The sequence below is a fragment of the Pan troglodytes genome, chromosome 2 (genome assembly GCF_028858775.2).
Source record: "Pan troglodytes isolate AG18354 chromosome 2, NHGRI_mPanTro3-v2.0_pri, whole genome shotgun sequence".
Lineage (NCBI taxonomy): Eukaryota > Metazoa > Chordata > Mammalia > Primates > Hominidae > Pan > Pan troglodytes.
Genome location: NC_086015.1, coordinates 33,723,722 through 33,749,149, shown reverse-complemented (window position 1 = coordinate 33,749,149; position 25,428 = coordinate 33,723,722). Strand labels below are relative to the sequence as shown.

At 38.2% G+C, this 25,428-nt stretch overlaps 1 protein-coding gene across 15 annotated transcripts in view; it reads right to left on the bottom strand.

The window, feature by feature from the left end:
• The window catches only part of RBMS3 (RNA binding motif single stranded interacting protein 3), a 1,471,465-nt gene that overhangs the window by 276,622 nt on the left and 1,169,415 nt on the right, over positions 1–25,428 (bottom strand). For all 15 annotated transcript variants that reach the window (XM_054681570.2, XM_054681567.2, XM_054681561.2 and 12 more), the window contains one exon: positions 21,889–22,046. In XM_054681570.2, the coding sequence (XP_054537545.1) occupies positions 21,889–22,046 (158 nt within the window). The remainder of the gene's footprint in view (positions 1–21,888; positions 22,047–25,428) is intronic.

Sequence of the window (25,428 nt, the reverse complement as noted above, 5' to 3'; positions counted from 1 at the left end):
TGCTGTTATTAATATGAGCTTTCTTGGAATGGTGGCCATCAACTCAAGTTGTAAAACTTTCCTATATCTAAATTTCATGTGTATTTCAGGACCATATTACAGGACCATATTACCTGGCAAAGGAAAGAAGATACAAAAAAAATATGTTAACAAATATCAAGTAAGTTATACATATTTATTACAGCTATAAGAATTCAAATGTGAGAGGAATCCCAGAAGTGAGAGAAATGCTGAGAAGAGGCACGGAATCTAGGAAAGGCTTTTGGAGAAGTAATTAGGGCAGGGGGCTGAGCTGGGCAGCTTGGAGGGTGTGCGTCCTTATTACAATGTGGTAGAGAGAGAAAGCATGTGGCTCAGTGGAAGGTTTGCCCGGGAAATTCTTAAAAATTAACTGAGAGAGGAAGTCAGGGCATCTGTATCACTTGTTTAACAAGTTTGAAGATGATATCAGGAACGAGTTCCATTTTTGAGCTATAATTATTCTCTGACAAAGTTTTGTTTTCAGATGTACATTCCTATGAAGCATGGGATGAGTGTGCATCTTTCTGTATTGATGGATATGACAAATCTCTACCACCAAGCAGGGCTAAATTTACAGGAATGAGGCCTAGGTCTTCACACAGAGCCCCACACTTAGAACAACCCTGCACTTGGTTTAAAGTTCTGCTGTTGTCACCTTGAACTTCTTAACAGTGTTTTAACAAAGGGATCTACATTGTCATATTTCACCCTAATTTAAGTAGCTGATCCTGCTATGACAAGAGAGTGTAGGGAAACTAACTTAACATTAACGCGCAGTATGTATATCATCAGGTGACCCAATGGATCCACATAAGTATTATTTTGAAAAAAAAAAATCTTCAGAATGAATCAATTTGATGTCCAAATAAAAAGAAAACTCTTTGTGCAATTTTAATAGATAAAAATAAAAACAAAAACAGCATTTTGTTTACTACTCACTCACAAGTTCCCCTATATCAGAAGATGTTTGGATAAGAAAGGCAAGCAGAATCTTTCCTCATTCTAAATATTTAGGAACAGCTAAGTACAATTTTCCTAACTCTTTCAAGTTTCCTTCCCAGTGGAACCTTTTACTGTAAGTCTTTCAATTTTTTTATCTTTTTTTTTTTTTTTTAAGTAGAAAATTTCCATTTCCAGGAAGAAAAGAATTCTAACTCTGTTCTTTCTCTCTTCCCACAGGATCCACTATTGTCTCTTTGGGAAAATAACCTTCTCTCCTAGCAGAGACATAAATGGGAGAGGAAATGTAAGCCCTTAATTACTACAGATGTTACTTTATGGAATTTTTATTCCAGGAGAGCTACAAAATGCAAAGTTTGTGCCTCAGAGCCCCCTCCCTGTTCAATCTCTCTCTGGGTACTCATCTGGATAAAAGGCAGTTAAGAATCTAAAGCTTGCTTGCAAGAGTCCTACAAATCAAATCCTTTGTCTTAAAATGGCATGGAATTATAAATGAAGACTAATACTAGGGGTGTGTGTGTGTGTGTAGGGGTGTGTGTGTGTTTATTCTACATAATACATTTTAGGGAATAGAGAGGAAGCTAAAAAAGAAAATCAAGTGGCTAACCCACTCCACCCACTTAAAATATTTTTGTTCGTTTGAAAGCCTCAAGTCCTCCCTTCTGCATTCTAAGTGTGATCATCTTTTCTTAACACTGTTTTACAGCCATATCAAGCTGGATGGGGGCTGTTTCTATGAACACAAAGACAGCAGAGTAGATTGTTCACTTTGGGTTCATTCAGATTTAACTAAGTGAATGTCTGCTGTGAGCCTTTAGAGACTCCCGTCTCTGAAAGAATAAATGCAATAAAAGTCTGTTTTCTGTAGCTGCCGGCGCTTAGTGTCAAACCATGTTACGCTGCACCACCCAGCAGTGACAATTCCATTTTAATACGCGGGGCACATTTTAACAAGGCAAAGCAGTCCCAGCAAAGATGGCAATGTAGGAGCTGCCAAGGGGTAAAGGCTCAGTGTTCCTCATGCATTTTACGTGGAAGCAGAACAAAAGTGAGACTGAGACCCAGAAAGCTCTGGGGGGGAGGAAAGAGACCATATTTGAATAGCCATCTTAGGAAGAATGTGCCCATTTTCTTCTCAAGTTTCACAATTAACCTCTCTGAAATGCCAGCTCAAGCTATCTGGAATCTGGCACACGCTTCAGTTGAAACTGACACTAGCATTATCAAGTGAGTCTGAAAAGACAGCACGCCAGACACAGCTGCCTTTATATGTCCCTTTCAGATGGGCCACTGAATCACTACAACTGCATCTATTCTTCCTAGGCGGTACCTGAAATCCCTTGCGTCCCTCAGAACAGCTTGAGTGCCAGGCCAACCATTCACCTGACAATACATTAATTAGGATCTTACAAGGCTCTAATCATTGTATACAGCTTCAGGGTTTTCTGTTAGGTCTGACGTTTAAATATAAATACACATTAAAGGTCCTGTTTGACATTCTTTCTTGTCTCAGTACCTAGGACACTGGCTTCAGTTATTTGAAACACACCACAGAATTGTGCTTCTTCTTCCTTTTTTTTTTCAAACAGCTACTAAGAGGAGCTAGTTTAACAGCCGATACAATTCCCACAGGCAAATTACATCAGATGAGAGGCTGATCCAATATTAGTAGAATGTTCTGGGTCAGACTTAACATGCAGAGGTAGAAACATACTTTGCAAAACCATTTGCAGCCTACCTCTGTCACCTCCATAGAGAATCACACAGTTTATGGTCTTAAAGCAGTAAGCATTATTAACCATGTATTTAAAACAAACCCATCCTGTCATTTATTATGGTTAATTAGAGGTTTCCAGTATTGTGAAATGTTTGTGGTTTTGCAATCACAGGCTCTGTACAAATTATTGGCAACTTAGAGTATCTAACGTTGTAAGCCAGTCATCCTCATTTCTGGTAAGATTTACCTATGCACAGGGTCAACACTAAAATATTTTTTAAAGTACTAAACTCTGCACTGCTTCTGACATTTCAAAAACAAATTATGTCATTTCCTTCTTAATCCATTGTAACGGAAGGAATAAAATAGTGAGTTCCAGAAACAAAGATGAATGAATGCGATGAATTTTCTTCTCAGTTTTTGCAATTTGTTTTCTTCCGGCCAGGCACCTGACATTCTTAGGATACAAGTGTCTTAAGTACCAAACAGTGAAGCAGAGAGGCCTCCCTTACATGCCCTTTTGTAGAAACCAGAAATTTTGAAGGTAACTTGCTCAGCATTACAACACATTCCTCTTAGGAAATGAAACTGTGGATGACAATATTTGACTAATGAAAACACATTCCAGAGTTTGAGAATCACATAATTTCAAGACTGGAAATGGCCTCAGATATCAACTTCTATATTGTACAGATGAAGAAAGTAGCACTAGAAGACTGTGATTGGCTTCCCTAAAAACTAGTTAGTGGATGAGCCTGGAATAGAACTGTTGTCTCATGACTTTGAATTGTGACTATTTATTTGCAAGAGATGCAGCTCCATTGCTGGCCTCATGTCATCCCTCCTGATTTTCTCTACTGACTGATGTACTTCAATCTGTTCAAGAGTAGGATGGGTCCTGCTAGCTCCACTCTACCCAGCCACTATTACTTCAAGAAGTTATTTTCAAAAATGGAATATAACCTGATATGAGATGTCAAGGGTGTTTCACCTCTGTGGTATTCTCTCCCAAAACCCATGAAAACTAGGGGTCCTATCATGAGAAAAACAGCTGACAAACTCAGATCTAGAGACATTCAGAATACCTGGCCAGTACTACTCAAACAAACAAAGCCTAAGAAATTATCGCAGATCAGAGCAGGCTGATGAGACAGGACAACTAAACACAATATAGTAACTGGATTGGATCCTGGAACAGAAAGAAAATGTTAATAAAAAAGTTGGCAAAATCCAAATAGAGTCTGGAGTTTAGTTAATAGTAATATACCAATGTCAGTTTCTTAATTTTGACAAATGTGCCATGGTAATTTAAGGTGTTAATGGGGGAAACTGGGTGTGCAATATATAGAAAATCTATATTATCATTATGGCTTCTATGTGAAGGTAAACTTATTCCAAAATAAGAAGCTTTTAAAATCACTGTACATTAAAATTATCAGAAAACTACTTTTAAAAATACCAATCTCTGGGGCCCAGCCCAGAAGATTCTGACTTAATTGTTTTGGCATGAGGCCCAGGCACAAAGATTTCAAAGCTACCCAGGTGATTTCTGTGTGCAGCCAGGGTTGAAAACTCCTGTTCCGAAGTTCTGCGTCAGGTATGAGAGACTAGAAACCATGGGCCAAACCCAGTCTACAGGTGTGTTTTATTTGGACTGCAAAGAGATTTTGGAAATTTTGAAATGGTTGTCAACATTTGAAACTTGGGAGATTTCACATGAAAATTGAAATCTGTGATTCCTTTTAATAGATGGGACAGTTTAACCCATGCTTTCTGCATGGCAACTATGACATGATAAAAAATATATTTAGTCTTTTTCTCAGGTTGCTGACACACAGCTTCTAAAACCCTTGGAATTTCCTGAGTGATAGGGGTATGTTTTGTTATTCAGAATAGACTATTTTTAACCACATCTGAGTTTATGCTAATGAGGTCACTCAGGTAGCTTCAGGATGGGGACTGGTCACCAGAAAGACTAAGACGTGATTAGTGGGTTGGAACTTTCATCCCCACCCTCTCTGACTTCCAAGAACTGGAGAGGGGCCAGAGATTGAGCTCAAACACCAAGGGCCAATGATTAAATTAATCAAACCTAGATGTTTTACCTAATGAAACCTATATAAAAATCCCTAAACAACAAGGTTCAGGAAATTTTCAGTTTGGTGAAGACACTGATATATGCCAGGAGGGTAGTGAGCCCAGAGAGGCTACAGAAGCTACACACCCCCTCCCTGATACTTGGCCATATGCATTTATTTCATTTGAGTTGTATCCTTTATAATAAACTGATAAACATAAAGTGCTTTGAGAGTCATTTTAGTGAGTTACTAAACCTGAATTGGGGAGTTGTGGGTACTCCCACATTTTGTAGTTGCTGGGAAGAAATGTGGGTAGCTTGGTGATACGGTTTTGCTGTGTCCCTATCCAAATCTCATCTTGAATTGTAGCTCCTACAATTCTCATGTGCCATGGGAGGGACCTGGTGGCAGGTAATCGAATCATGGGGGTGGGTTTTTTTTTCTGTGCTCTTCTCATGATAGTGAGTAAGTCTGATGAGATCTGATGGTTTTATAAAGGATGGTTCCCCTGCACACACTCTCTTGCCTACTGCCATGTAAGACAAGCCTTTGCTCCTCCTTTGCCTTCCACTATGATTGTGAGGCCTCACCAGCCATGTGGAACTGTGATTCCATGAAACCTCTTTTTCTTTATAAATTACTCAGTCTCAGGTATTTCTTCATAGCAGTATGAGGATGGACTAATACACCTGGGCACTCCATTTGCAGCTGGTGTGGAACTGAACCCTTACACCTGTGGAGTCTCATGATGATCAGGTAGTTTGTGTCAAAACTGAGTTAAATTGTAGGACATCCAATTGATGTCAGAGAATTAGAGAATCGATATGCAAAACTAAGGTATTTGATGTCAGAAAAACCCACACATTTGGTGTCAGAAAAAAAGACATCACAGCAACCATGGAACAGAGTAAAAGAGCAGTTTTGTTCTTTAAATAAAGCCACTTTGCCATTATTCCTACCAAGCTGTGTCAATTGCCAATCCTAAGGCAAAATAGTAGGTGCTGTTTATCACTGAACTTGCATTCTTTATTTTTAATAGTTAGGAGAAAAGAAAAATTATTTAACTTAATTTATACAGGGATAGTGGTGTATTTCTGCTCACCCTTTCCTAAATGTCCTCTCTGTCCTGCTCTATGCCCCAAGGAAGTGACCCTTCTATCGACTGTGTAATCTTAGTTCTTTTGTTTACTGGTTTTCCATTGGGTTCTGCCTATGGAAGCTTGAAAGAAAGAACTTCAAAAGGCAAGAGTAGAGAGAAATCTGAGTGGTTTTCCCTCTTTGTCTCCCTGCTTTGGCACTTCTGTCTAGCAGGGGTTGCATCTCTCCCTGTCTACAGTCCTTCCAAGCAGGCCCTCCTCTGAGGCTCTGGCTCTCACTGAACTCTGGAAACACCCCTGTGGTTGCTCCTTGAGCTCTCAGGGTGGTAAACGTTTCCCTCTGTTGCTCCTCTCTGGGAACATCAACATCTCTTTGCCTTTACCTCAGTTCCCTTAACACTGCTTCTGTAAATATTTTGTAAATACTCCTTAATTTTCTTCAGTAGAATCATCTGGAGTGAAACTCTGCTTCCAGCCAGCATCTTGATGCCTACACCATAAAGCTATCAACAGCAGAGAAGTAAAAAAATTATCCCAAAGACTGGGTGTTTCAAGAAGCATGTAAGAAATAAAGTTTGCCTTATACTCCATCTAGAAACTACTTCTTTCACTTGGATTACCTGATTATCCCCAGTAGGGACACTCATCTATGTACTCACATAGATGCATAATTATCTAAGTATATTTTTTTAGCCAGACCAATGTTTCTAGAAGGAATTTTCATAAAGAAATGGCAGAAAATTAAACTTAAATAAATAATCTGAGATAAAGTGAAAATTAAGCATAGGTGTAGAAAAGTCATACCATTAATGACTCTGGAATACATTACCACTTTTAATCACAGCCATATTTCATTCCTAGATATTATTGAGAAAAGAAAAATAGCTCAGAGCAGGCTCAACTATGTGAGATATGCAACATTTATCAGGCCCAGAGAGACATAAGTACAGGGCTTCAGTCATGGCTGTCTCTCCCCTGAGTAGCCATGACTGGGGGCAATTGTTTAAGGCATTTTTGTTCCTGACCAGCTTTCTCACTCATTATCTTCATATTCCTAGCATTTGTGACACAAAGAGCAATGAATAACCAATTAATAGCTTATGTTATCTTAACGAAAAGTCTTGATAAACAACTTCCCTTCTTTTTTCCTTTAAAGACCCACTTGTAACTATGGCTAATTGGACTGTATATTCAGGGCAACATGAATCTAGGCTCCTGGGTGGCCATCTTCAAGCTTTGAGCTCATATAATCTCTGTACTTATGTTATTCAAGGTTGACATTTTGGTGACTCAGGTGGGACCTGAAACAGACTTTCAGTGATCTCCCTTGCTTTGCTGACAGCTGGAGCCCTGATATGAGCATAACTTTCATTCATCTGACCTCACTGGAGTCAGCGGAGGTCAGTCAACTGGGTAAGCCCTCCTCAGATTTGAATGCTCCATTCTTGGTTGAACATTCAGACCAATTCACTTTTTGAAACTGCACACATTCCTGCCACAACATGGTTGGAAATGAAGCTCTACTGTAAGGTAGGAGTTCCATTTGTTATTCTCTAGAGTCTCTGCTGATTGCAGATTTGTGACTTTCACTTTTTCTTTTTGAGTTAGTGTTATTTTGAATTAATTCTTAGAGTTTTCCCATCTTTTAGCCATGTACGGTGGCTCACGCCTGTGATCCCAGCACTTTGGGAGGCTGAGGCAAGAGGATCACTTGAGGTCAGGAGTTCGGACCAGCCTGGCCAACATGGTGAAACCCTGCCTCTATTTAAAATACAAAAATTAGGCATGGTGGTGGGCGCCTGTAATCTCAGCTACTTGGGAGGCTGAGGCAAGAGGATCCCTTGAACCTGGGAGGCAGAAGTTGCAGTCAGCCAAAATCGTGCCACTGCACTGTAGCCTGGGTGACAGAATGAGACTCTGTCTCAAAAAAAAAAGAGTTTTTCAATCTTTTATCTCATTTAAAATTTTGGTTGGGGAAAAAATAGTTTCTCTCTGAAAAGAAAAAGTGTAATCTTACAGCTTAAGTGAAAAATTTGTAATCTTTAAAATTGGTCAGATTTCACAGCTCAGTTCAATTGACAAATCTAAACATTCTTCTTGGGTGACCAAAATTCCTCTCACTGGGTCTTTTTTATCATTCAAAAGGAAATATAATTATGGGCAATCGTACTTCCATAACTGAGTCTAATAATAAAGATTTGCAAGAGCTGTTAGAAGTAGTAACTGACCTCTTTAGCTTTTAGGGTACCAGGGATTACTCTGTACTATGAGATACAACTTGAATTTTGTGTGTGCAATGGCTGACAAGTCACTGGCAAAAACTGTGGTTTCTGAAGTAGCTGAAATCAGTTACAGTGAATGATTATAAATGTACAGGGCTACTCATTTTTTCCGGTGTTTAGATAGAAAGACAGGTTTGAACACTTGAAGGTGGAGGAAACACTTCCCCTCAAGGCATAAAACTCCTCCTGTGGGAGGGTGGTCTGATCACAGAGTGGGCTGATGGGCACTGCTCACCTACCAGTCTTGAGGGAATGTATGCAGTGAGGTGCATTGTGGAAACATTGCATACCCCGGTCTTGTGGCATTTCTCTTTTCTGGGGGACCCGGGATTCAATGTAAAAGTGGGATCGTTCAATTTTAAATATCTAGGTGCACTGCCTGTTTTTCACATATGTAAACATTAGTCCCCCAAAACTGCAAATGCTTTCATTTTGCTATTCATTAAAGGGCTCAACCCTGAGGTTAGTAATCTAATCAATACATAAGCTAAGTTGAAAATACCAGCTTTCTGACTAGATTGGTCTCCAAAATATGACTTTCTGGCATTTAGGTGGCTATTTTGAAACTCTTTGTAAAATAAATATACATATATAATGGAAATCTCCATTTGTAGGAGCATCTCCCTTGCTCCACCTAAGCTACTAGAAACTGTTATGACAGGAAAAACAGTGCCTTAAAGTTTATAAAACCAACCTTACTTTTGTTTAAGATATTTTTGCTGGTAATCTTATCTTGACTGGGCCTTTACCTATGCCCTTCTTTGTCTCAGTAAATAAAGGTGTTTAGATCTAAGTTCTGTGCCTTTGGGAGGTAAATTTTCACCTAAGAGTCATGTTTTTGCGATTGTAAATTTAGGATAGCCTAGCTAATAATTGTTTAGGGCTTGAGAGTCTAAAGAGGAAAGAAACTATTTGCAAACTGGCAAATGGAGAACCTTATAAAGCTATTAATACAAAATTTGCTTCTATGTGTCCTGTATGTCTATATGTTTAAATGTGGCATGTGTATGTGACATTTTACTAGCAACATATATGAACAACCTCCAATTAATTGTCTTAAAGAAAATGTAAGTGGTTAAATCAAATATTTTATCAGAAAAATAGAAACTACATACAGACAGGAGACAGGGAAATACTGGGTAGAAGATGGTGGTTCCCCGGCAAGGGCTCCACCCTCAAGCCTGGAACCAATGCCCTAAATGAAAACTTCACATCCCTGTTTTCCCACCCAAATGTTGCCTTTTCCAAAACTACCCTGGCCGGCCCCACCCTCCACCCTGTACCCATAAAAACTCCAAGCTCCACTGGCAGGGAAGGAGAAAAGAGGAACCAGCTGGATATCAGAAAGAAGCAGCTTGACTTCAGAGGGATGGCTTGACAGCAGAATTTCATAGAAGAGTTCTGCCACAGATGGCCCAACTCCAGGGGAAGATTATTTTCCCACTATATTGCCCTTCCAGCTCCCCTCCCTGCTGAGAACTACTTCCACCACACGATAAAATCCTCTGCATTCACCACCCTCCAAATTGTTCGTGTGACCTCACTCCTCCTGGATGCCGGACAAGAACTGAGGTGAGAGGGAAGAGGCTGTCACACTAACTCCCCATTGAGCTGTTAAACACTTAAGCCATCCATGGATGACAAAGCTAAAGGACCACACCATAACACACATCCTCTGGGGCTCCAGGGGTCGTAGGCAACCCCTAGGCGCTGCCATGGGCCTGTACAGTGTTTGTTCCTGCAGGCACCCAAAGGCACTTGCCCCGGCTCCTGCACCAGCTCACCTGCGTGCTAACCCTCCCACAAGGGGTTTGAGTGCTGCGGGCTGCCTAACCGAGCCGCCCCTTCGTGAGTCCCACAAGGGTGCCAAGGGAACTATCCTGTCTCAAAACCAGCTCAAGTGCCTTTTAGTTCACATGATTTGTGTGAATCTTTAAGACTAGTTTAATATTGTTGGTTTAGTGAAAATAGCTGTCTTCTGATCAGGAAAATACCTATGTATTTATCCATAGAATTTTTGCTTAGGTAGTGGCAAAACATTTTAAGCAAGTTGTAGAGGGTTTGTGGAAGATTAATCTTGGGAAAGAAATTTTGTGTGTGTTCAAGTTGTCTAAAATTAGTAATTATTTATATGTTTTTCTAAAAACTGAGCATTAATATCAAAAGCACACTGATGTAAGGCCACAGTCTGTGCCCCTATGTTGCCACAGGGTTTTCTCAGAATACTGATCATTTTTAATAGAAAATTACAAAAGGTTATAAAAGGTTTATGGAAATCTTATTTTGTGAGGTCAAAGCTGATTGAGATTGGACAGATTTGGTCATAATGTTTTATTAAAATTAGCTTTAGTATTGATAACACACTAAAAGTAAAACTTGGTTTTCTCCTTAGAACAAGAATTTTGTGTAGTATTAATAAGAGATAGTAAAAGATTTGTTTACTTTTTGAGTAAACTGTAAAATAATTAAGCTGCAGGGAGACTTTCCCTCATGTTGTCTTTATTAGGTCCCTTGATTGGGTATTAAATCTCTTCCCTATCAAATAATAAAAAATTTTGCTTTCTGAAACTTTGAATTATCATTTTCACAAAATAAATGACTATTATTATGCATTGACTTCAGATTCTATTTTGATCGTGTGTTTTAAACATTTTTAAATTTCAATATCAAGTGTTTTAAACCTTTAATACTTTACATATTCCCAAAAATTAAATTTCAGATTCTAAAATTATCTTTTGATTTGTACTAACCTGGACATAAAGAAGAAACCCCTGGAAGTCCAGGAGAGACATATAACGCTTATTTGATATGTTAAAATCATATAGGAAGCATTGTCAAATAAGAAATGCTGTTTATATGGGCAAATAGAGGGGAACAACACACACTGGGGCCCTTCAGAAGGTAGAAAGTGGGAGGAAGGAGAGGATCAGAAAAATAACTAATGGGTACTAGGCTTAATATATGGGTGATGAAGTAATCTGTACAACAAACCCCCGTGACACAAGTTTACCTATATAATGAACCTGCACATGTGCCCCTGAATTTAAAATAAAAGTTAGAAAAATAGGTTTGAGTTATATTAGTATACATGTATTAACATGTATTCCAAAATTATATGAGATTCTGAAAATTCAGATATGTCTTGATATATGCTATCAGACATAATTATGATTATTATATTACATTGTTTTATGCCACAAAAATAATTAAATTTCTTGTCAATTGTATCTTTGACCACGGCTACTCTTTTTGTCATCCACAGACAATTATTGTTTTACTTTAAGTCTTCTCAAAAGGTTATTTATAATCAGCTATAGTCCATTCTTCAAGAAAATTCGTGGAAAAGAATCCCAACAAGAATTCTTGAATAAAGATTTCTGATAACTTTAGAGATCTTACTTTTGGACTAAGTAAAATCTCCCAGAACTCTAATTAAAAAGCTGATACATTAATGAAGATTGCTAACTCAACATCAATCAAAAGTTATTTCAATTTACTGAACTCATAGAGGACTAAAATGATTTTTATGACTTTTTTGTTTGCAACATTACTGACTTATATTTTGTCTTATTTTCTTTTCAGCTATTCATAGCTTATAGCAACAGGGTAAAGTATACATTTGCAAGCAAAATTGAAATGTTCACTTCTCTCTTTAGCCGATTTCTTCAAAATATGGGAACTAATAATGAGTATTCTTGTTTTATGGCAATATAGTTATTTGCATAAGTTCAATAAGAATATGTTTGTTTTTTGGTATCAGGACACATTGAACACTGGTAATTTTACCAAAGCTTTTATTGGAATGGCATATTTTTAGATATGACCAGATTGCTTTGAGGAATTGAAGTTGACTTTAGAAACCCAATAAAAGGCCTCTGGAAAAGACTGGCATGATACATTTTTACATGGTTCTCTTACAAGGTTCCTGACCTCATGATAAGTAAAGAATATCACTTTCTGACAGGCCCAGGAACCTCAAGATATTTTGGGACCTCAAGAAGAGAGGACTTTACCCAATTCATATAGGTATTACAGGCACAAACTGACAGCAAATCCTTGGCTTGTTTTCCTAGCCTCAAGAGGCTTTTAAAAATCTAATTTGAGATTCCTTATGAAAAAGTTCTAGCAAAGCCAACTTAAAGGAGCCTATATGGCCATTCATTATTCTTGTTACACTTTATACAAATAATCAGGCCAAGAACACTACTAAAACTTATTTTGCAAATAAATTGATCAGACTAAGAATTATCCTTGGTTTACATGGGGAACTGGAGAGAGAAAAATTATGTTTCAGAAGAAAACTATAGCACACCAGCTATTAGATTCCAGCACTGACTATTGTTTTTGAGTTTTTATGATTTTCCTATATTTTAGACTAAATCCAGAATTATTTCCTATCTATGAGTCTCTAAAGGACAAGGGTTTAATTTTCTTCAGGATGTTTTCAGTGGACTCACCAGTGGAACAGGTTTCCTTTTTCATTTTGGAATACATGTTCTCTTTTTGTAATGGTAATCCTTACTTGCAATATGTATCTCTCATTGTTTTACTGCTTCTGAGAAAATTAAAGTCATAATATTCTAAAGACCAGGATGATTCAATAAGTGACAGCAACTATTTAAATAAGTTGACTGAGATTTGGCTGAAGTCTCATTTTTGCCACCCTGTGATACCATTCCAATTCAGCTTTAGGCACACTTAAAATATCTTACTGAGATGTATTCTCTCCCCTGCCCCTTCCCCACACACCCACCTGGGTGGGACAGAACCATTTGGGAATGAACCTTCCTTATGATGTAGGACTAAGGAGTCAAAATGCTTTTAGTTCATCTACTATGCTTTCTTCAAAACATCTTGATGAAATGGAGGGAAATGAGAAAACTCAGATCAGGCTGAGCTATGTGAGGTATGCAAAATTTATCCAACCCAGAGAGCCATGAGTTGGAGACTTTTGATCACGCCCCTCCTCACAGCATCCATGCCCAGGGTAATATTTTAAAGGCATTTTTGTTCCTAATTAGCTGCCTCTACCATTATCTTCATGTTCTTGGAATCTGTGATACAAAGAACCATGAATAGCCAATCAATAGCTTATGTTACTTTAATGTATATTCTTAGCAAAAACTTAAAAACTGCTTCTTTTTTCGTTTCAAGACCCACTTGTAACTACTGCTAATTGTACTGTATATCCAGGGCAACTTGAATCTACACTCCTGAGTGGCCATCTTCAAGCTCTGAGCTCAAATAAACTCTGTACTTAATCATATTTTCTGAATCTCATTATTTAAGGCTGACATTATTACCTATTACACCTCTTTCCCTTACTCAATGTTTCACAATTTTGTTTCCTTTCTATTTCCCAAACATGCCAAATTTGGCCCCACCTTAGGTTTTCTACTTCCTTTTCTCTTTGCCAGGATTGTTCTCTTCCCTCCCTACTCCCACTAAGAGATTTTCTTGGCTGGTTCTTTCTGATTTGTATTTTAGTTTCAATGTTCCCTCTGAAGACAGAACATCATTCTCTTACCTCTTGCTTCCTATTGCCCCATACTCTCTATTACACCCCTATGTTTGGGGTGTTTTTGTAATATTTTCATTATCTGATGTTTGATTATTTGTTTATTACATACTTATTGTCATCTCCCTGATAGAGGCAGCAGGCAGACAAATTACCTAGGCAGATAGGGAAGGGTCCCCGGTGAAACTTCACCTTCAAGCCTAAAACAGCCTGAAGGCTGAAAGACATGACTGCTGGTTCCAACTGAAACCTGTGACCCAGAGGGACAACTTCTGCCCCTGTTTGCCCGCTCTTTCCTGATTGATTCTTTCTGAATAATGCCTTTTAACCAAACGAATGTTGCCTTTTCCAATACTACCTAGGGCTATACTACCCCTTTCTTTGCTGAGAGTTTTCCTTTCACTTAATAAATTCTGCCCTTTTCACACTTCAGTGTATCCACATGCCTAATTTTTCCTGGTCATGAGAAAAGAACCCAGATTTAGTTGAACTAAGGAGCAAAAATCCTGCATCATCCCCAATCCAGTAGAATGTTGGTCTGTAAAAGCAGATTTTTTTTGTGGGTGTATGTACATCTCTGAATTACTTCATCTATAACAATTACTGGAATATTGACCAAGCCAGTATTGGATAATAGTGACCTGACATCTATCTATCTATCTATCTATCTATCTATCTATCTATCTATCTTTCTATCTATCTATATCTACCTACCTACCTAGACAGATAGATATATGTCAGGAAAAGAGGCTCAGAGAGTTTATATAACTGTCCCAAGAACACAAGTAAGAGGTGCAGAACTAAGATGTAAGCTAAGTTATTTCAGACCCATGTAGAACCATGTTTATAACCATAGAGATACAGAGAATAAATGTATTGGCCCAATTCACAGAAAGCTGAGAGTGTAGAAAATATACTAAATAAAAGAGGCTCAAACGATATTGGGCTATATTTCCACCTCTTACTTTTCTATTGGCCAGAAGCAGACTAGCTGCCTCCAATGTCCCCACTTTTCTGGATGCTCCAATAGTCCTCGACATGCTTTGTGTTTACAGCAGGTACAGGTCAAAGACATGTTATGAGCCCTGAGCATACTGAATGGCCACCATTTCTAATCTGGAGGTAACAAAGCTCCCCCAATTCCATTTTATATAGGTAAATAATTTTTCAGAACTCTCTCCGCATTTCACAGAGGACATTATTTCGTATGTGGTCATTTTTATTTTATAATAATAAAGCAATAAAGTATATATTGTATCTCCTTTGTTAGATTTTTATAAAGGCATATATACAACAAGACTGCCATCTCGGAGACTTCAGAATAACAAATTATTTGATGCAATTTATTTGTTTGGTTGGTTCACTGGTTAGTTAGGGTTTTGAAACCCAGGGCTCTGAATATATGAAAAAGAAAATAGAATGTTCAACACTCTCCAGCTGTGATTTTGACTTTCTGATGGTAAGAGAAAGACAAAGAGGCAAGGAAAAGAAACAAGATGAGACACACAAAAGAAGAACAAAGATGAAGAAGCTGCAGGGGGTCCAGGAGTATACTCTCCAGCAGACCACATCTGATGGCAATTAGAAGAAGAATTAAAATTACCAAAAAGAATGAAACATACAACCTTTATTCTCTTCAATCTCAGAAAACACAGTTGTAACCTGTTTCTGTACAAACACAGCTGTAGTTTGGAGATTACTAATCACTAAGTTTACACTTTAGAGATTTGCCTTAGTCACTTTTGATTTCCTGGTTTCATGTGTTTAAAATAGTAACGGCAAAAGGATTGCCAAAATAGCGAGGGAGAAATTGTTACTGCAGTGATGGATTCAAGACAGATACAGTCAAAACAATACTCCAAACAATTCCAAACAATTTAAAAAAATTTGATAGACTTGATGGGCATTTTAAAGAGTCATATATTTGCCTTCAAATAAAGTATTGTTATTTAACATATTTTTAAAAATTCCTGTATTTTCATATGATTATTCTGTTTCTGTGGTCTCATTATATTTCAGCAGATGGAAGAAGAGAACAAGAAGTATCAGGCAGTAGAAGGTAAATAAATAACATTTTAATAATATTCAAAGTTATTAGTAGAACACACAAAAAAGACCTGCTATTTATACTGATTGATATTTAGTAAGCAGGCTAGTATTTGTATGCCTATACCCATCTTTTTTTTTTTACTTAATGAAAAGAAAGAAAAACTTAAATTATTTATTTAGAAAACTTGCACATTCAGTAGGGAGAGGTAGAACACAGGGCTGCCCATATGTTAGAAGTCATTCAAACAAAGCTCCATGAGAATCAAATTAAGAGTATTGAGGAAGGGCAAAAAATACTACAAAACACAAAGGTCTCTCTGTTCAGTGGTCTCTCACGCTCTTTAGCTCACCAGGGGATAGTAAATGCATTGCTTAAAGAGGTTCTATGTTCCCAGATGTTGAAGCTGGATTAATTGTGAATGCTCCCCCTGCTCCCCCTGTCCCCCACCCATCACTTCCCCACTTTGGGTCATTCTTTACTGGCCTCTCATAACACCCTCTCAATGTGATTTTTGCTGGACAATCAGTCTCATGTTTCTGGAAATGGGAAATGGATAACATGAACACACAGTCATGGCCCTCCAGACTCTGGATGATTTACGCTCTGATCCTTACCCTCGCAGGCAAGGTACTCTGTTGGCATGCACTAGCTCTGCAGTAGTGGGGCTGACTGTCAGCATTCCCACCATAAACTTCGGTTTTTAGAGGTTTATAAATTGGCTATAAAATGCTGCCTGGAGGGGGGTGGATCTTACAAAATTGTTTTAAGTTACAAGAGAGTAAAAAAAAAACACACACACACACACAAAATAAAATAAAATGTCTGTAATTTCAGACACTATCTTGTGCTTCTGGAACTTTGAAAAGCCTGTAATTTTGCTGTCTGTGCGCCCCACTGGCATTCAAATCAATGCTTTGAAATTCAGCGTTTTAAATATAAAATGAAGATACTCCTTTTACTTTGAAGAGATGGTTATCAAAGAAGATTAATGTATAGTCGCAAGTAAAATAATAATTGAGGCGGGGGGGTTCTTTCCAGTCAAAGGAATTTTGGAAACCCTTGTACATGAATTAAGGACCACATATGATGGTTAGAAGTCACCAACAGTAACATTCAAAATGAAGTCCACTGAAAAAATTATTCAGGTTTTCTGAATTGAAACAGTCATAAATTCAAGAGATATGTACAACAATTTACTAGACACAATTATTGGCTAGGTATTCTCCCAATTAAATAAGCACTTTTTTATTTTATTTTTCCCGAGACGGAGTCTCACACTATCATGCAGGTTGGAGTGCAATGGTGCGATCTCAGCTCACTGCAACCTCCACCTCCCAGGTTCAAGCGATTCTCATGCCTCAGCCTCCCGAGTAGCTGGGATTACAGGCACGTGCCACCACGCCTGGCTAATTTTTTTGTATTTTTAGTAGCGATGAGGTTTCACTATGTTGGCCAGGCTGGCCTCGAACTCCTGACCTCATGATCTGCCTGCCTTGGCCTCCCAAAGTGCTGGGATTACAGGTGTGAGCCACCGTGCCCAGCCGGCATATTCTTTTAATAATGCCTGTGGAACTGTAAACTCCTAGAGGAAGAAACAATTTGTGAGCTAATACTAGTTGGGTTGGTGCTACCATAGATTTTTCTAATATTCCAGTACTCTATCTCACAATTGGTTTATCATTATCATCAAATGTCTTTCTGCATATTGCTATATTTAAAAAAAACCCAAAACCTTAAAGTGATTTCATTTATTTATCATAAGAAATTTGCTCAAGATCAATTATGTGTCAATATTCTAAGTATTGGACAGATATAAAGAAGAAGGCATGGCCTCTACCCTTGAGGAACATGAAGGGGGATAGTTCCTTATTAGTAATTTTGAGAAAGTAAAACAATGTAAATCAGGCATCAACAGAAATCAACTCCACCTGGAAAAATCACAGACAACTTTAAAGCAATAGTTCTCAAAGGGTGGTTCCCATATCAGCAGTGTCAGTATCACCTGGAAACTTGTTAGAAATGCAAATAATTGCAAGGACAAAAAACCAAACACTGCATGTTCTCACTCATTGGTGGGAATTGAACAATGAGAACACATGGACACAGGAAGGGGAACATCACACTCCGGGGACTGTTGTGGGGTGGGGGGAGGGGGGAGGGATAGCATTAGGAGATATACCTAATGCTAAATGACGAGTTAATGGGTGCAGCATACCAACATGGCACATGTATACATATCTAACAAACCTGCACATTGTGCACATGTACCCTAAAACTCAAAGTATAATAATAATAAAATTAAAAAAAAAAAGAAATGCAAATAATTGAGTCTCACCCCAAACCAACTGGATCAGAAACTTTAAGAGTGGGCACAGCAATCAGAGTTTTAACAGATCTTCAGGTGGTCCTAAGAACAAGTACTAATGACCTAAGGCAAAGCTTTAGAGTGCTTTTAGAGTCATCTAAAGTGCTTGTTAGTACACAGATTACAGACTGCTGAACACCCTCACCACCAGACTGTTAATTCGGTAGATTGGGGGCAGGAAATTTGCATTTCTAACAAGTTTTTAGGAAGCACTGAAGCTGCTGATCTGGGAACCACACTTTGAGAACCACTGTCCCAAGACATCTTCATGTAATACAATAATTTCTCTCACTTGCTATGGGCTATTCTTGGAAGAATCAAGAAAATGGTGACTGAAATCATCTCTGTTTTGTGGTTCAGAGGGAAAAAGATGAGAAAAGCAGAGTGGAAAAGGGACAGGATAATATTTTTAAAAGGAGAAACATTTGTGCAAGAATTAAGTTGTGAATGATCAAATTAGTTAAGGCAAAAGCCATAATTGCTTGAGAAAATGCACTGCCAATGTTATAGGGAAGTAGGAATTTGGCAGATCTATTTATGGTACAGCTAAAAATATATTCTCACCCCATCAAATTAGGTTAATTATATGGGATTCTGCTCCTCAAAATTTAAAATCTAAGATACATGGAGAATGAAATACTTTTTCTGTGTCGGTTTCCTGGCTTCTTTCAAAAGATAGTCAGACTCATACTTCATTTTTATTTCTTAGGCATAAGAAATCAGTGGCTTGACTTGAACCTATGTTTGCCTTTTCAGTCCACATGGCACTTTCTGAAATACAGATACCTAAATTTCAGAATTGGAATGTGACTGCTAATTCATATTTGAAGCTCAAAGTTGTAAAAGACCAATGAATTTAGCTATTCTGAAACTTCACAGAACGGTAATTATGAAATCCACTAGCCACATATCTAGTCATCCATCCAACAATGAAAAAGAAAACTTGACCCAAGGAAACGTACAATCCATTTGGTGAAGACAGAAATTAAACAATGAATTCATTGTAATCGTGATATATTTTATTTGAAAGAAAAAACAAAACTTTTATAGGAGCTATAACAAGAGCACCTAACTTTGTCCAAAGCCAAAGATTGGAGGTCAGCGAAAAATTCTTTGAAGAAAAGATGTTTAAGCCAATGCCTGAGAGATGAGTAGGCAGAAGTCAGGAGAAGAGCCATGGAAAGTATAACCAGGCAAGAAGGGCAGCTTGTGCCTGAACATGAGACAGAGTCAAAGCCAGGAAGGTGAGCAATATCAAGAATGATGCTGGAGAGGTTGGCAAGTGAAATGTTGAAGAATTGTAAGCAGGACCCTGACAGGAGGAGATTTGAATATTGAAGGGCTCACTGTGGCTTCTATATGCAAAATGCAACAGAGGAGAGAGAGAGGCTGCATTCAGAATAGAGCTAAAATGTAACATTCCCACCCTCCCTCAGTTCCTAAAGAAAAATAACTTTGTAAGTTTTATTCTTTCATGATCTCATATACCAGCATTATAGTTCTGCCTTTTAGAATATATATTACTTGACTCTGTACTTAAGAAAAATATGCCTCATTTTAAGCAAACTCTCATTGTATAGAAAAGATAAATGGGAGAGAAATGAATAGTTCAATCTTTGTGTTATGAACTGAATTGTGTCCCCTACAAAACTCATATGTTGAAGTCCTAACCCCCAATACCTCAGAATGTGACTGTATTTGTAATTACCCCTTTAAAGGGGTAATTAAGTTAAAATGTGGCCATTAGGGTGGGCCCTAATGCAATATGACTTGGTGCTCTTATAAGAAGAGATTAAGACACAGGCATGCGTAGGAGGAAGACCATGTGAGGACAGAAGGGGAACACAGCCATTTACAAGCCAAGAAGAAAGGCGTCACAAGAAGCCAGCTATAAAGACATCTTGACCTCTGACTTCTAGCCTCCAAAATTGTGAGAAAATAAATTCATGTTGTATGAGCCACTGTTCTGTGACATTTTGTTATGACAGACTTAGGAAACTAATATACTTTGTACGAACACATCCTTTGTTTAAAGAAAAAAATATCACTGTAGGTCTTCTTGGAAATATGTTCTCTTAATGAATTTGAAATGCATTTATTTCCCAGCAGGAGTCCAAATAAAGGAGAAACTAATTTATTGGAGAGTTTTTGGAGGGCAAGGGATGGGGGAAGAACCAAAGGAATGTGTATGGTATGTAAAGTGAAACATGACAGTTGGTTCAGGGAACTCCCACATTGCTCAGGCCTCCAATAGATAGTTGCACACTATATAAGAATGACTACATTGCTTAAATTCAGAGATCCAAGTAGTGCCATAAGCTCTGCCTTGGCCATGAAAATCAACAGTTGTCAATGTCCTGAAAGCCTGAATATCTCATGCACACATTCAAGCCAGGGAGATTTTCTTCATTCTGTTTATTTCTATTCAAATCATCAAGCATGTACCTTGCATTTGTCTACTGGTTTACTATGTATACATTATGGAGAATAAGAAGAATTTTCACACATGGTCCACAACCACAACTCCAAGGAAATAAAGTTAGAGATTAGTTAACATATACATGACGATTTGTTATCTTCTAAAGTGAGTTAACGGAAGTTAGTTTGGAATGGTTTTTCTTTTCTTTTTTTTTTTGAGATGGAGTCTGGCTGTGTTGCCCAGGCTGGAGTATAGTGGCACGATCTCGGCTTGCCACAACCTCTGCCTCCCAGGTTCAAGTGATTCTCCTGCCTCAGCCTCCCGAGTAGCTGGGACTACAGCCATCTGCCACCACGCAACGGCTAATTTTTGTATTTTCAGTAGAGATGGGTTTTCACTATGTTGGCCAGGCTGGTCTCGAACTCCTGACCTTGTGATCTGCCCTTCTCAGCCTCCCAAAGTGCTGAGATTACAGGCGTCAGCCACCGTGCCTGGCCCTAGATGAACAAACTTGTCTGCAATGGGCTGACTTCCACATAACACTTAACATCCATCCATTCATCCATGTTAAATCAGCTGGAGACACATATAAACGTACCAAGCCATAGAGACAAGACTTATTTTTCTTCATTGTCATTGAGCAGTTTCTTTTACTCTGTGGTCTCTTTTAGCTTTGTTTTTCATGAAAGCACAGCAGGTACAACTATTTAAACTCCATTCCTGGCTGAAATCCTCTTTTGTAAACATTCCTTCAAAGTTAAAATGAAAATTACTCTTCCTTTTCTTACAATGAAAGGAATATTTTTTTTTTCCCTGTTCTGCCTAAAATATCAAAAACATAGCCAGGGCCTCTTAAATGCAAATGGCTTCTTGACCTCCCTTGTATTTCTGAGTTTGTTGGGTCTTCTCAGTAATTCCTGTTTCTCTAAATGTTTCCTTTCTTCTATTTTCTCTTTACTGAGAAATGCTAGCACCCTTTTTTGGAAATCAATGCAAAAACATTTAGATGCTTTGTTCACCACATGGGCTCTTTTGCTTTGGGGTACTGGGCATTTATTGTCTCTGTCAGGTATTGGCAGCATCTGATTTTGTTGATCTACAGGCACAAAGAGGACTGGGAACTGAGTATGTATGTTATTATGACTCAAGACACATAAACACATTCTACGTACATTTTAACAAGCACAGTTTATTTATAATTACATTGAAATTATTTAGCTCCAAGCAAAGACTCAGAGGGATGATAGATTTGATAAGCTACTTTTACCTTTTTTTTTTTTTTTTGCATATTCTAATGCTTTGGGCTCTAGTACTAAAAAAGGAATGGAATTTAAAAGGAACAATGAGGAAAGAACGATTACATACAAAGAAAGAATTTTACCTGGCAAAGCCAACACCTCTGCTGACTCCATTAGCGTCTCTTAGTATTCTTGTGGAAATGACATGTCCAAAGGGTTTCAGCATATTCTCAAGCTCCTGCTCATCCATAGAAATGGGGAGATTTGAGATGTATAGGTTTGTTGGGTCTTGCTCTTGTTGCTAAGGGAAGGAAAGTAAGAAATGTGGTAAGTTCTGAGTATTGAGAAACATTGTACAAATAGAGAAACTTTTGTTTAAACTGCAATCTAGATAATAATCTCCAAAATGCTCTTGAAAGTGCTTTCACTAGGGGCATTACTTCTTTTTACTGATGTCTTGTGCAGAATGTTTATCATAGACAAAATGGCCAATGAAAGCCAAGCTCTCCATCCATCATTCCTTAGAAAGACTAATAAACTTTTTTTTTTTTTTTTTTTTCTTGAAACGGAGTCTTGCTCTGTAGCCCAGGCTGGAATGCAGTGGCGCGATCTCGACTCACTGCAAGCTCCGCTTCCCGGGTTCACGCCATTCTCCTGCTTCAGCCTCCCGAGTAGCTGGGACTACAGGCGCCCGCCACCACGCCCAGCTAATTTTTTGTATTTTTAGTAGAGACGGGGTTTCACCGTGTTAGCCAGGGTGGTCTTGATCTCCTCCTGACTTAGTGATCCGCCCACCTCGGCCTCCCAAAGTGCTGGGATTACAGGTGTGAGCCATCACGTCCGGCCGACCAATAAACTTTTAATGCAATTGAACTAAGGCAAATGTATATATTCTTTTTTATTACCATTAACCACTACTTCTATGACTACCACTCTTACTACCATCACAATTAGTTACTGATATTGCATTTAATGAGAGTTCATAATATGCTAAGCATTGTTCCAAACACTTAACATGCATTATTTCATTCAATATTCTTTTTTTTTTTTTTTTTTTTTTTTTTGAGACGGAGTCTCGCTCTGTCGCCCGGGCTGGAGTGCAGTGGCGCGATCTCGGCTCACTGCAAGCTCCGCCTCCCGGGTTCACGCCATTCTCCTGCCTCAGCCTCCCGAGTAGCTGGGACTACAGGCGTCCGCTACCACGCCCGGCTAATTTTTTGTATTTTTAGTAGAGACGGGGTTTCACCGTGTTAGCCAGGATGGTCTCGATCTCCTGACCTCGTGATCCACCCGCCTCGGCCTCCCAAAGTGCTGGGATTACAGGCGTGAGCCACCGCGCCCGGCCTCATTCAATATTCTTAATAGATATAATTACCATTTTATGGATGACAAAATTGATCCCTAACTTATCCAAGTTACACAGCTCATAAGTGCCAAAGTCAGGGCTGAAATCTGGGCCTATCACCAAAGTCCATGGGATTTATTGCTCTGGTCTACTGCCTTCCACTAGACCAACGAGTCACAAAGTATAGTCCCAGAAATGCAACATCAGCCTTAGCCTCACCTGGGAACTTATTGGAAACACAATTTCTCAGGCCTCACCACAGAACTACTGAAGCAGAATCTGAGAGTGGGCCAAGAAATCTGTTTTGACAAGCCCTCCAGGTGATCCTGATGACAGCTTAAGTTTGAGAATTGCCATCCTAGACCAAGCCTAAATATTTATATACAAATAAGATTATGATGTCTATCATCTCCTAATTCAGCAGCAATAATGCTTAAATAAGCTTTGCTTAATAGAATGGGAAACCAAACCACAATTACTAGCATTATTTCTGTGTGTATCAATTTTCTCTATTTTATATAATGAATTAATAATTTAGAACTTAGTTGTATTTATGTCTCAAATAAAACAGTCAAAAACTTGACAGATTAGTCATTAATATCAAAATGTTCCAGATATTTAATTGAACTGTTATATTTTAACTAAACAAAAACCTTAGCTTCAAGGATAAGCCAGAAATTAAATTAGAAAAAGAAATCCTGAAGTCTATAGAAAATGGTATTATGTAACAGTAAAATATCTTTTGTGAAAAGATATCATATTATTAGATATTTACAGTTTTAAAAACAATAAACAAGTAGAATAAACAAGAATCCAAATGTTGTTTCAGGTCAAGAAATAATTTTTGTATGCAACTAAATTTCTGTATTTTTAACAACTAAATATTCAGATAGGTTGTGATATTTTTATTAAAACTTGGAGTGAATATGATGTATTATTAGTTTCATTTTAAACACAGTTTACTTTTCAAGCTTTTTAGCACCGTGGGAAATAGCAAAAATAAAATATAATCAATCTGGAAAAGATGACTAGAGCCTTAATATTTAGGAATAGTTTACATATAGAGACTGAATGAGTGAAGTTAATCTCCCTCTCTCTCTCTGTCACAGACATACATATAAACACACACACACAAACACACACACATGCACACACTCCACTATCACCACCACCATCATCAATATCACCACCAGTAACTGTAATGGTCCTGGAGAAAAAACAGAGATAATATTATTATTCTTTAAATGGTTTTGATCTTGTTTTTGTTTTTGTTTTTGTGAAGCGGTAAAAAAAAAAAGGGGGGGACATTTCAGTTACATAATAATGAACCTTATCTACGTATAACTTCCAAGGTTCATAGTATTTCACCATTCATCATTTAATTTTAATCTTCACATTGTCGCTCCAAAAGTAATTTGGCAAATATTACTACACTTACTGGATAATGAGGAAATGGAGACATGAAAGATTCAATCTTGCCCAAGGACAATCTAATAATTAGTGACAGGGCTAAAATTAGATTTAGTGACTAATTTTCCTATCTTCCAGCTCAGTGTATTTTCCACAAGTCCAATGTTTCTCAAGCTTCATTTATTTGAAATACCAAATGTTAGAAATTTTTGACAGTCATAGGTTGTTACCTATTTTAAAATTTTTCTAAATAAACATATCTCTGGGGCTTAAATAAATCTATTTTAAAAAATAACTTTGTAGGCCGGGCGCGGTGGCTCATGCCTGTAATCCCAGCACTTTGGGAGGCCGAGGCGGGCGGATCACGAGGTCAGGAGATCGAGACCATCCTGGCTAACATGGTGAAACCCCATCTCTACTAAAAATACAAAAAGTTAGACGGCCTGGTGGCGGGCGCCTGTAGTCCCAGCTACTCGGGAGGCTGAGGCAGGAGAATGGCGTGAACCCGGGAGGCGGAGTTTGCAGTGAGCTGAGATCGTGCCACTGCACTCCAGCCTGGGCGACAGAGCGAGAGTCCATCTCAAAAAAAAAAAAAAAAAAAAACACTTTGTGTTGTTACCATAACTAAAAGGCCAGTATTACTTGCCATAAATAGAAGGTTACTGTAAAAACAGTGAACAAACTCATGTTTTCAAATTATAGCTAGATACTGTTTGCAGAAGGCTTTGGTGCTCCCGCTTCACTCTCTGTTGCAAAGGGAATTCATAATTAATGGAAGTGTTAGAAGCACACTACCACCAGACTGAGTCTTTTTACTGGGAAGAATCAGAATTAAAAAAGAATTGAGAAATGAACAACTTTCTGATGATGTGATTTCTGAGTCCCACATGTCCAGAACTACTCAAGTTATACAAGAAATACATGCCCC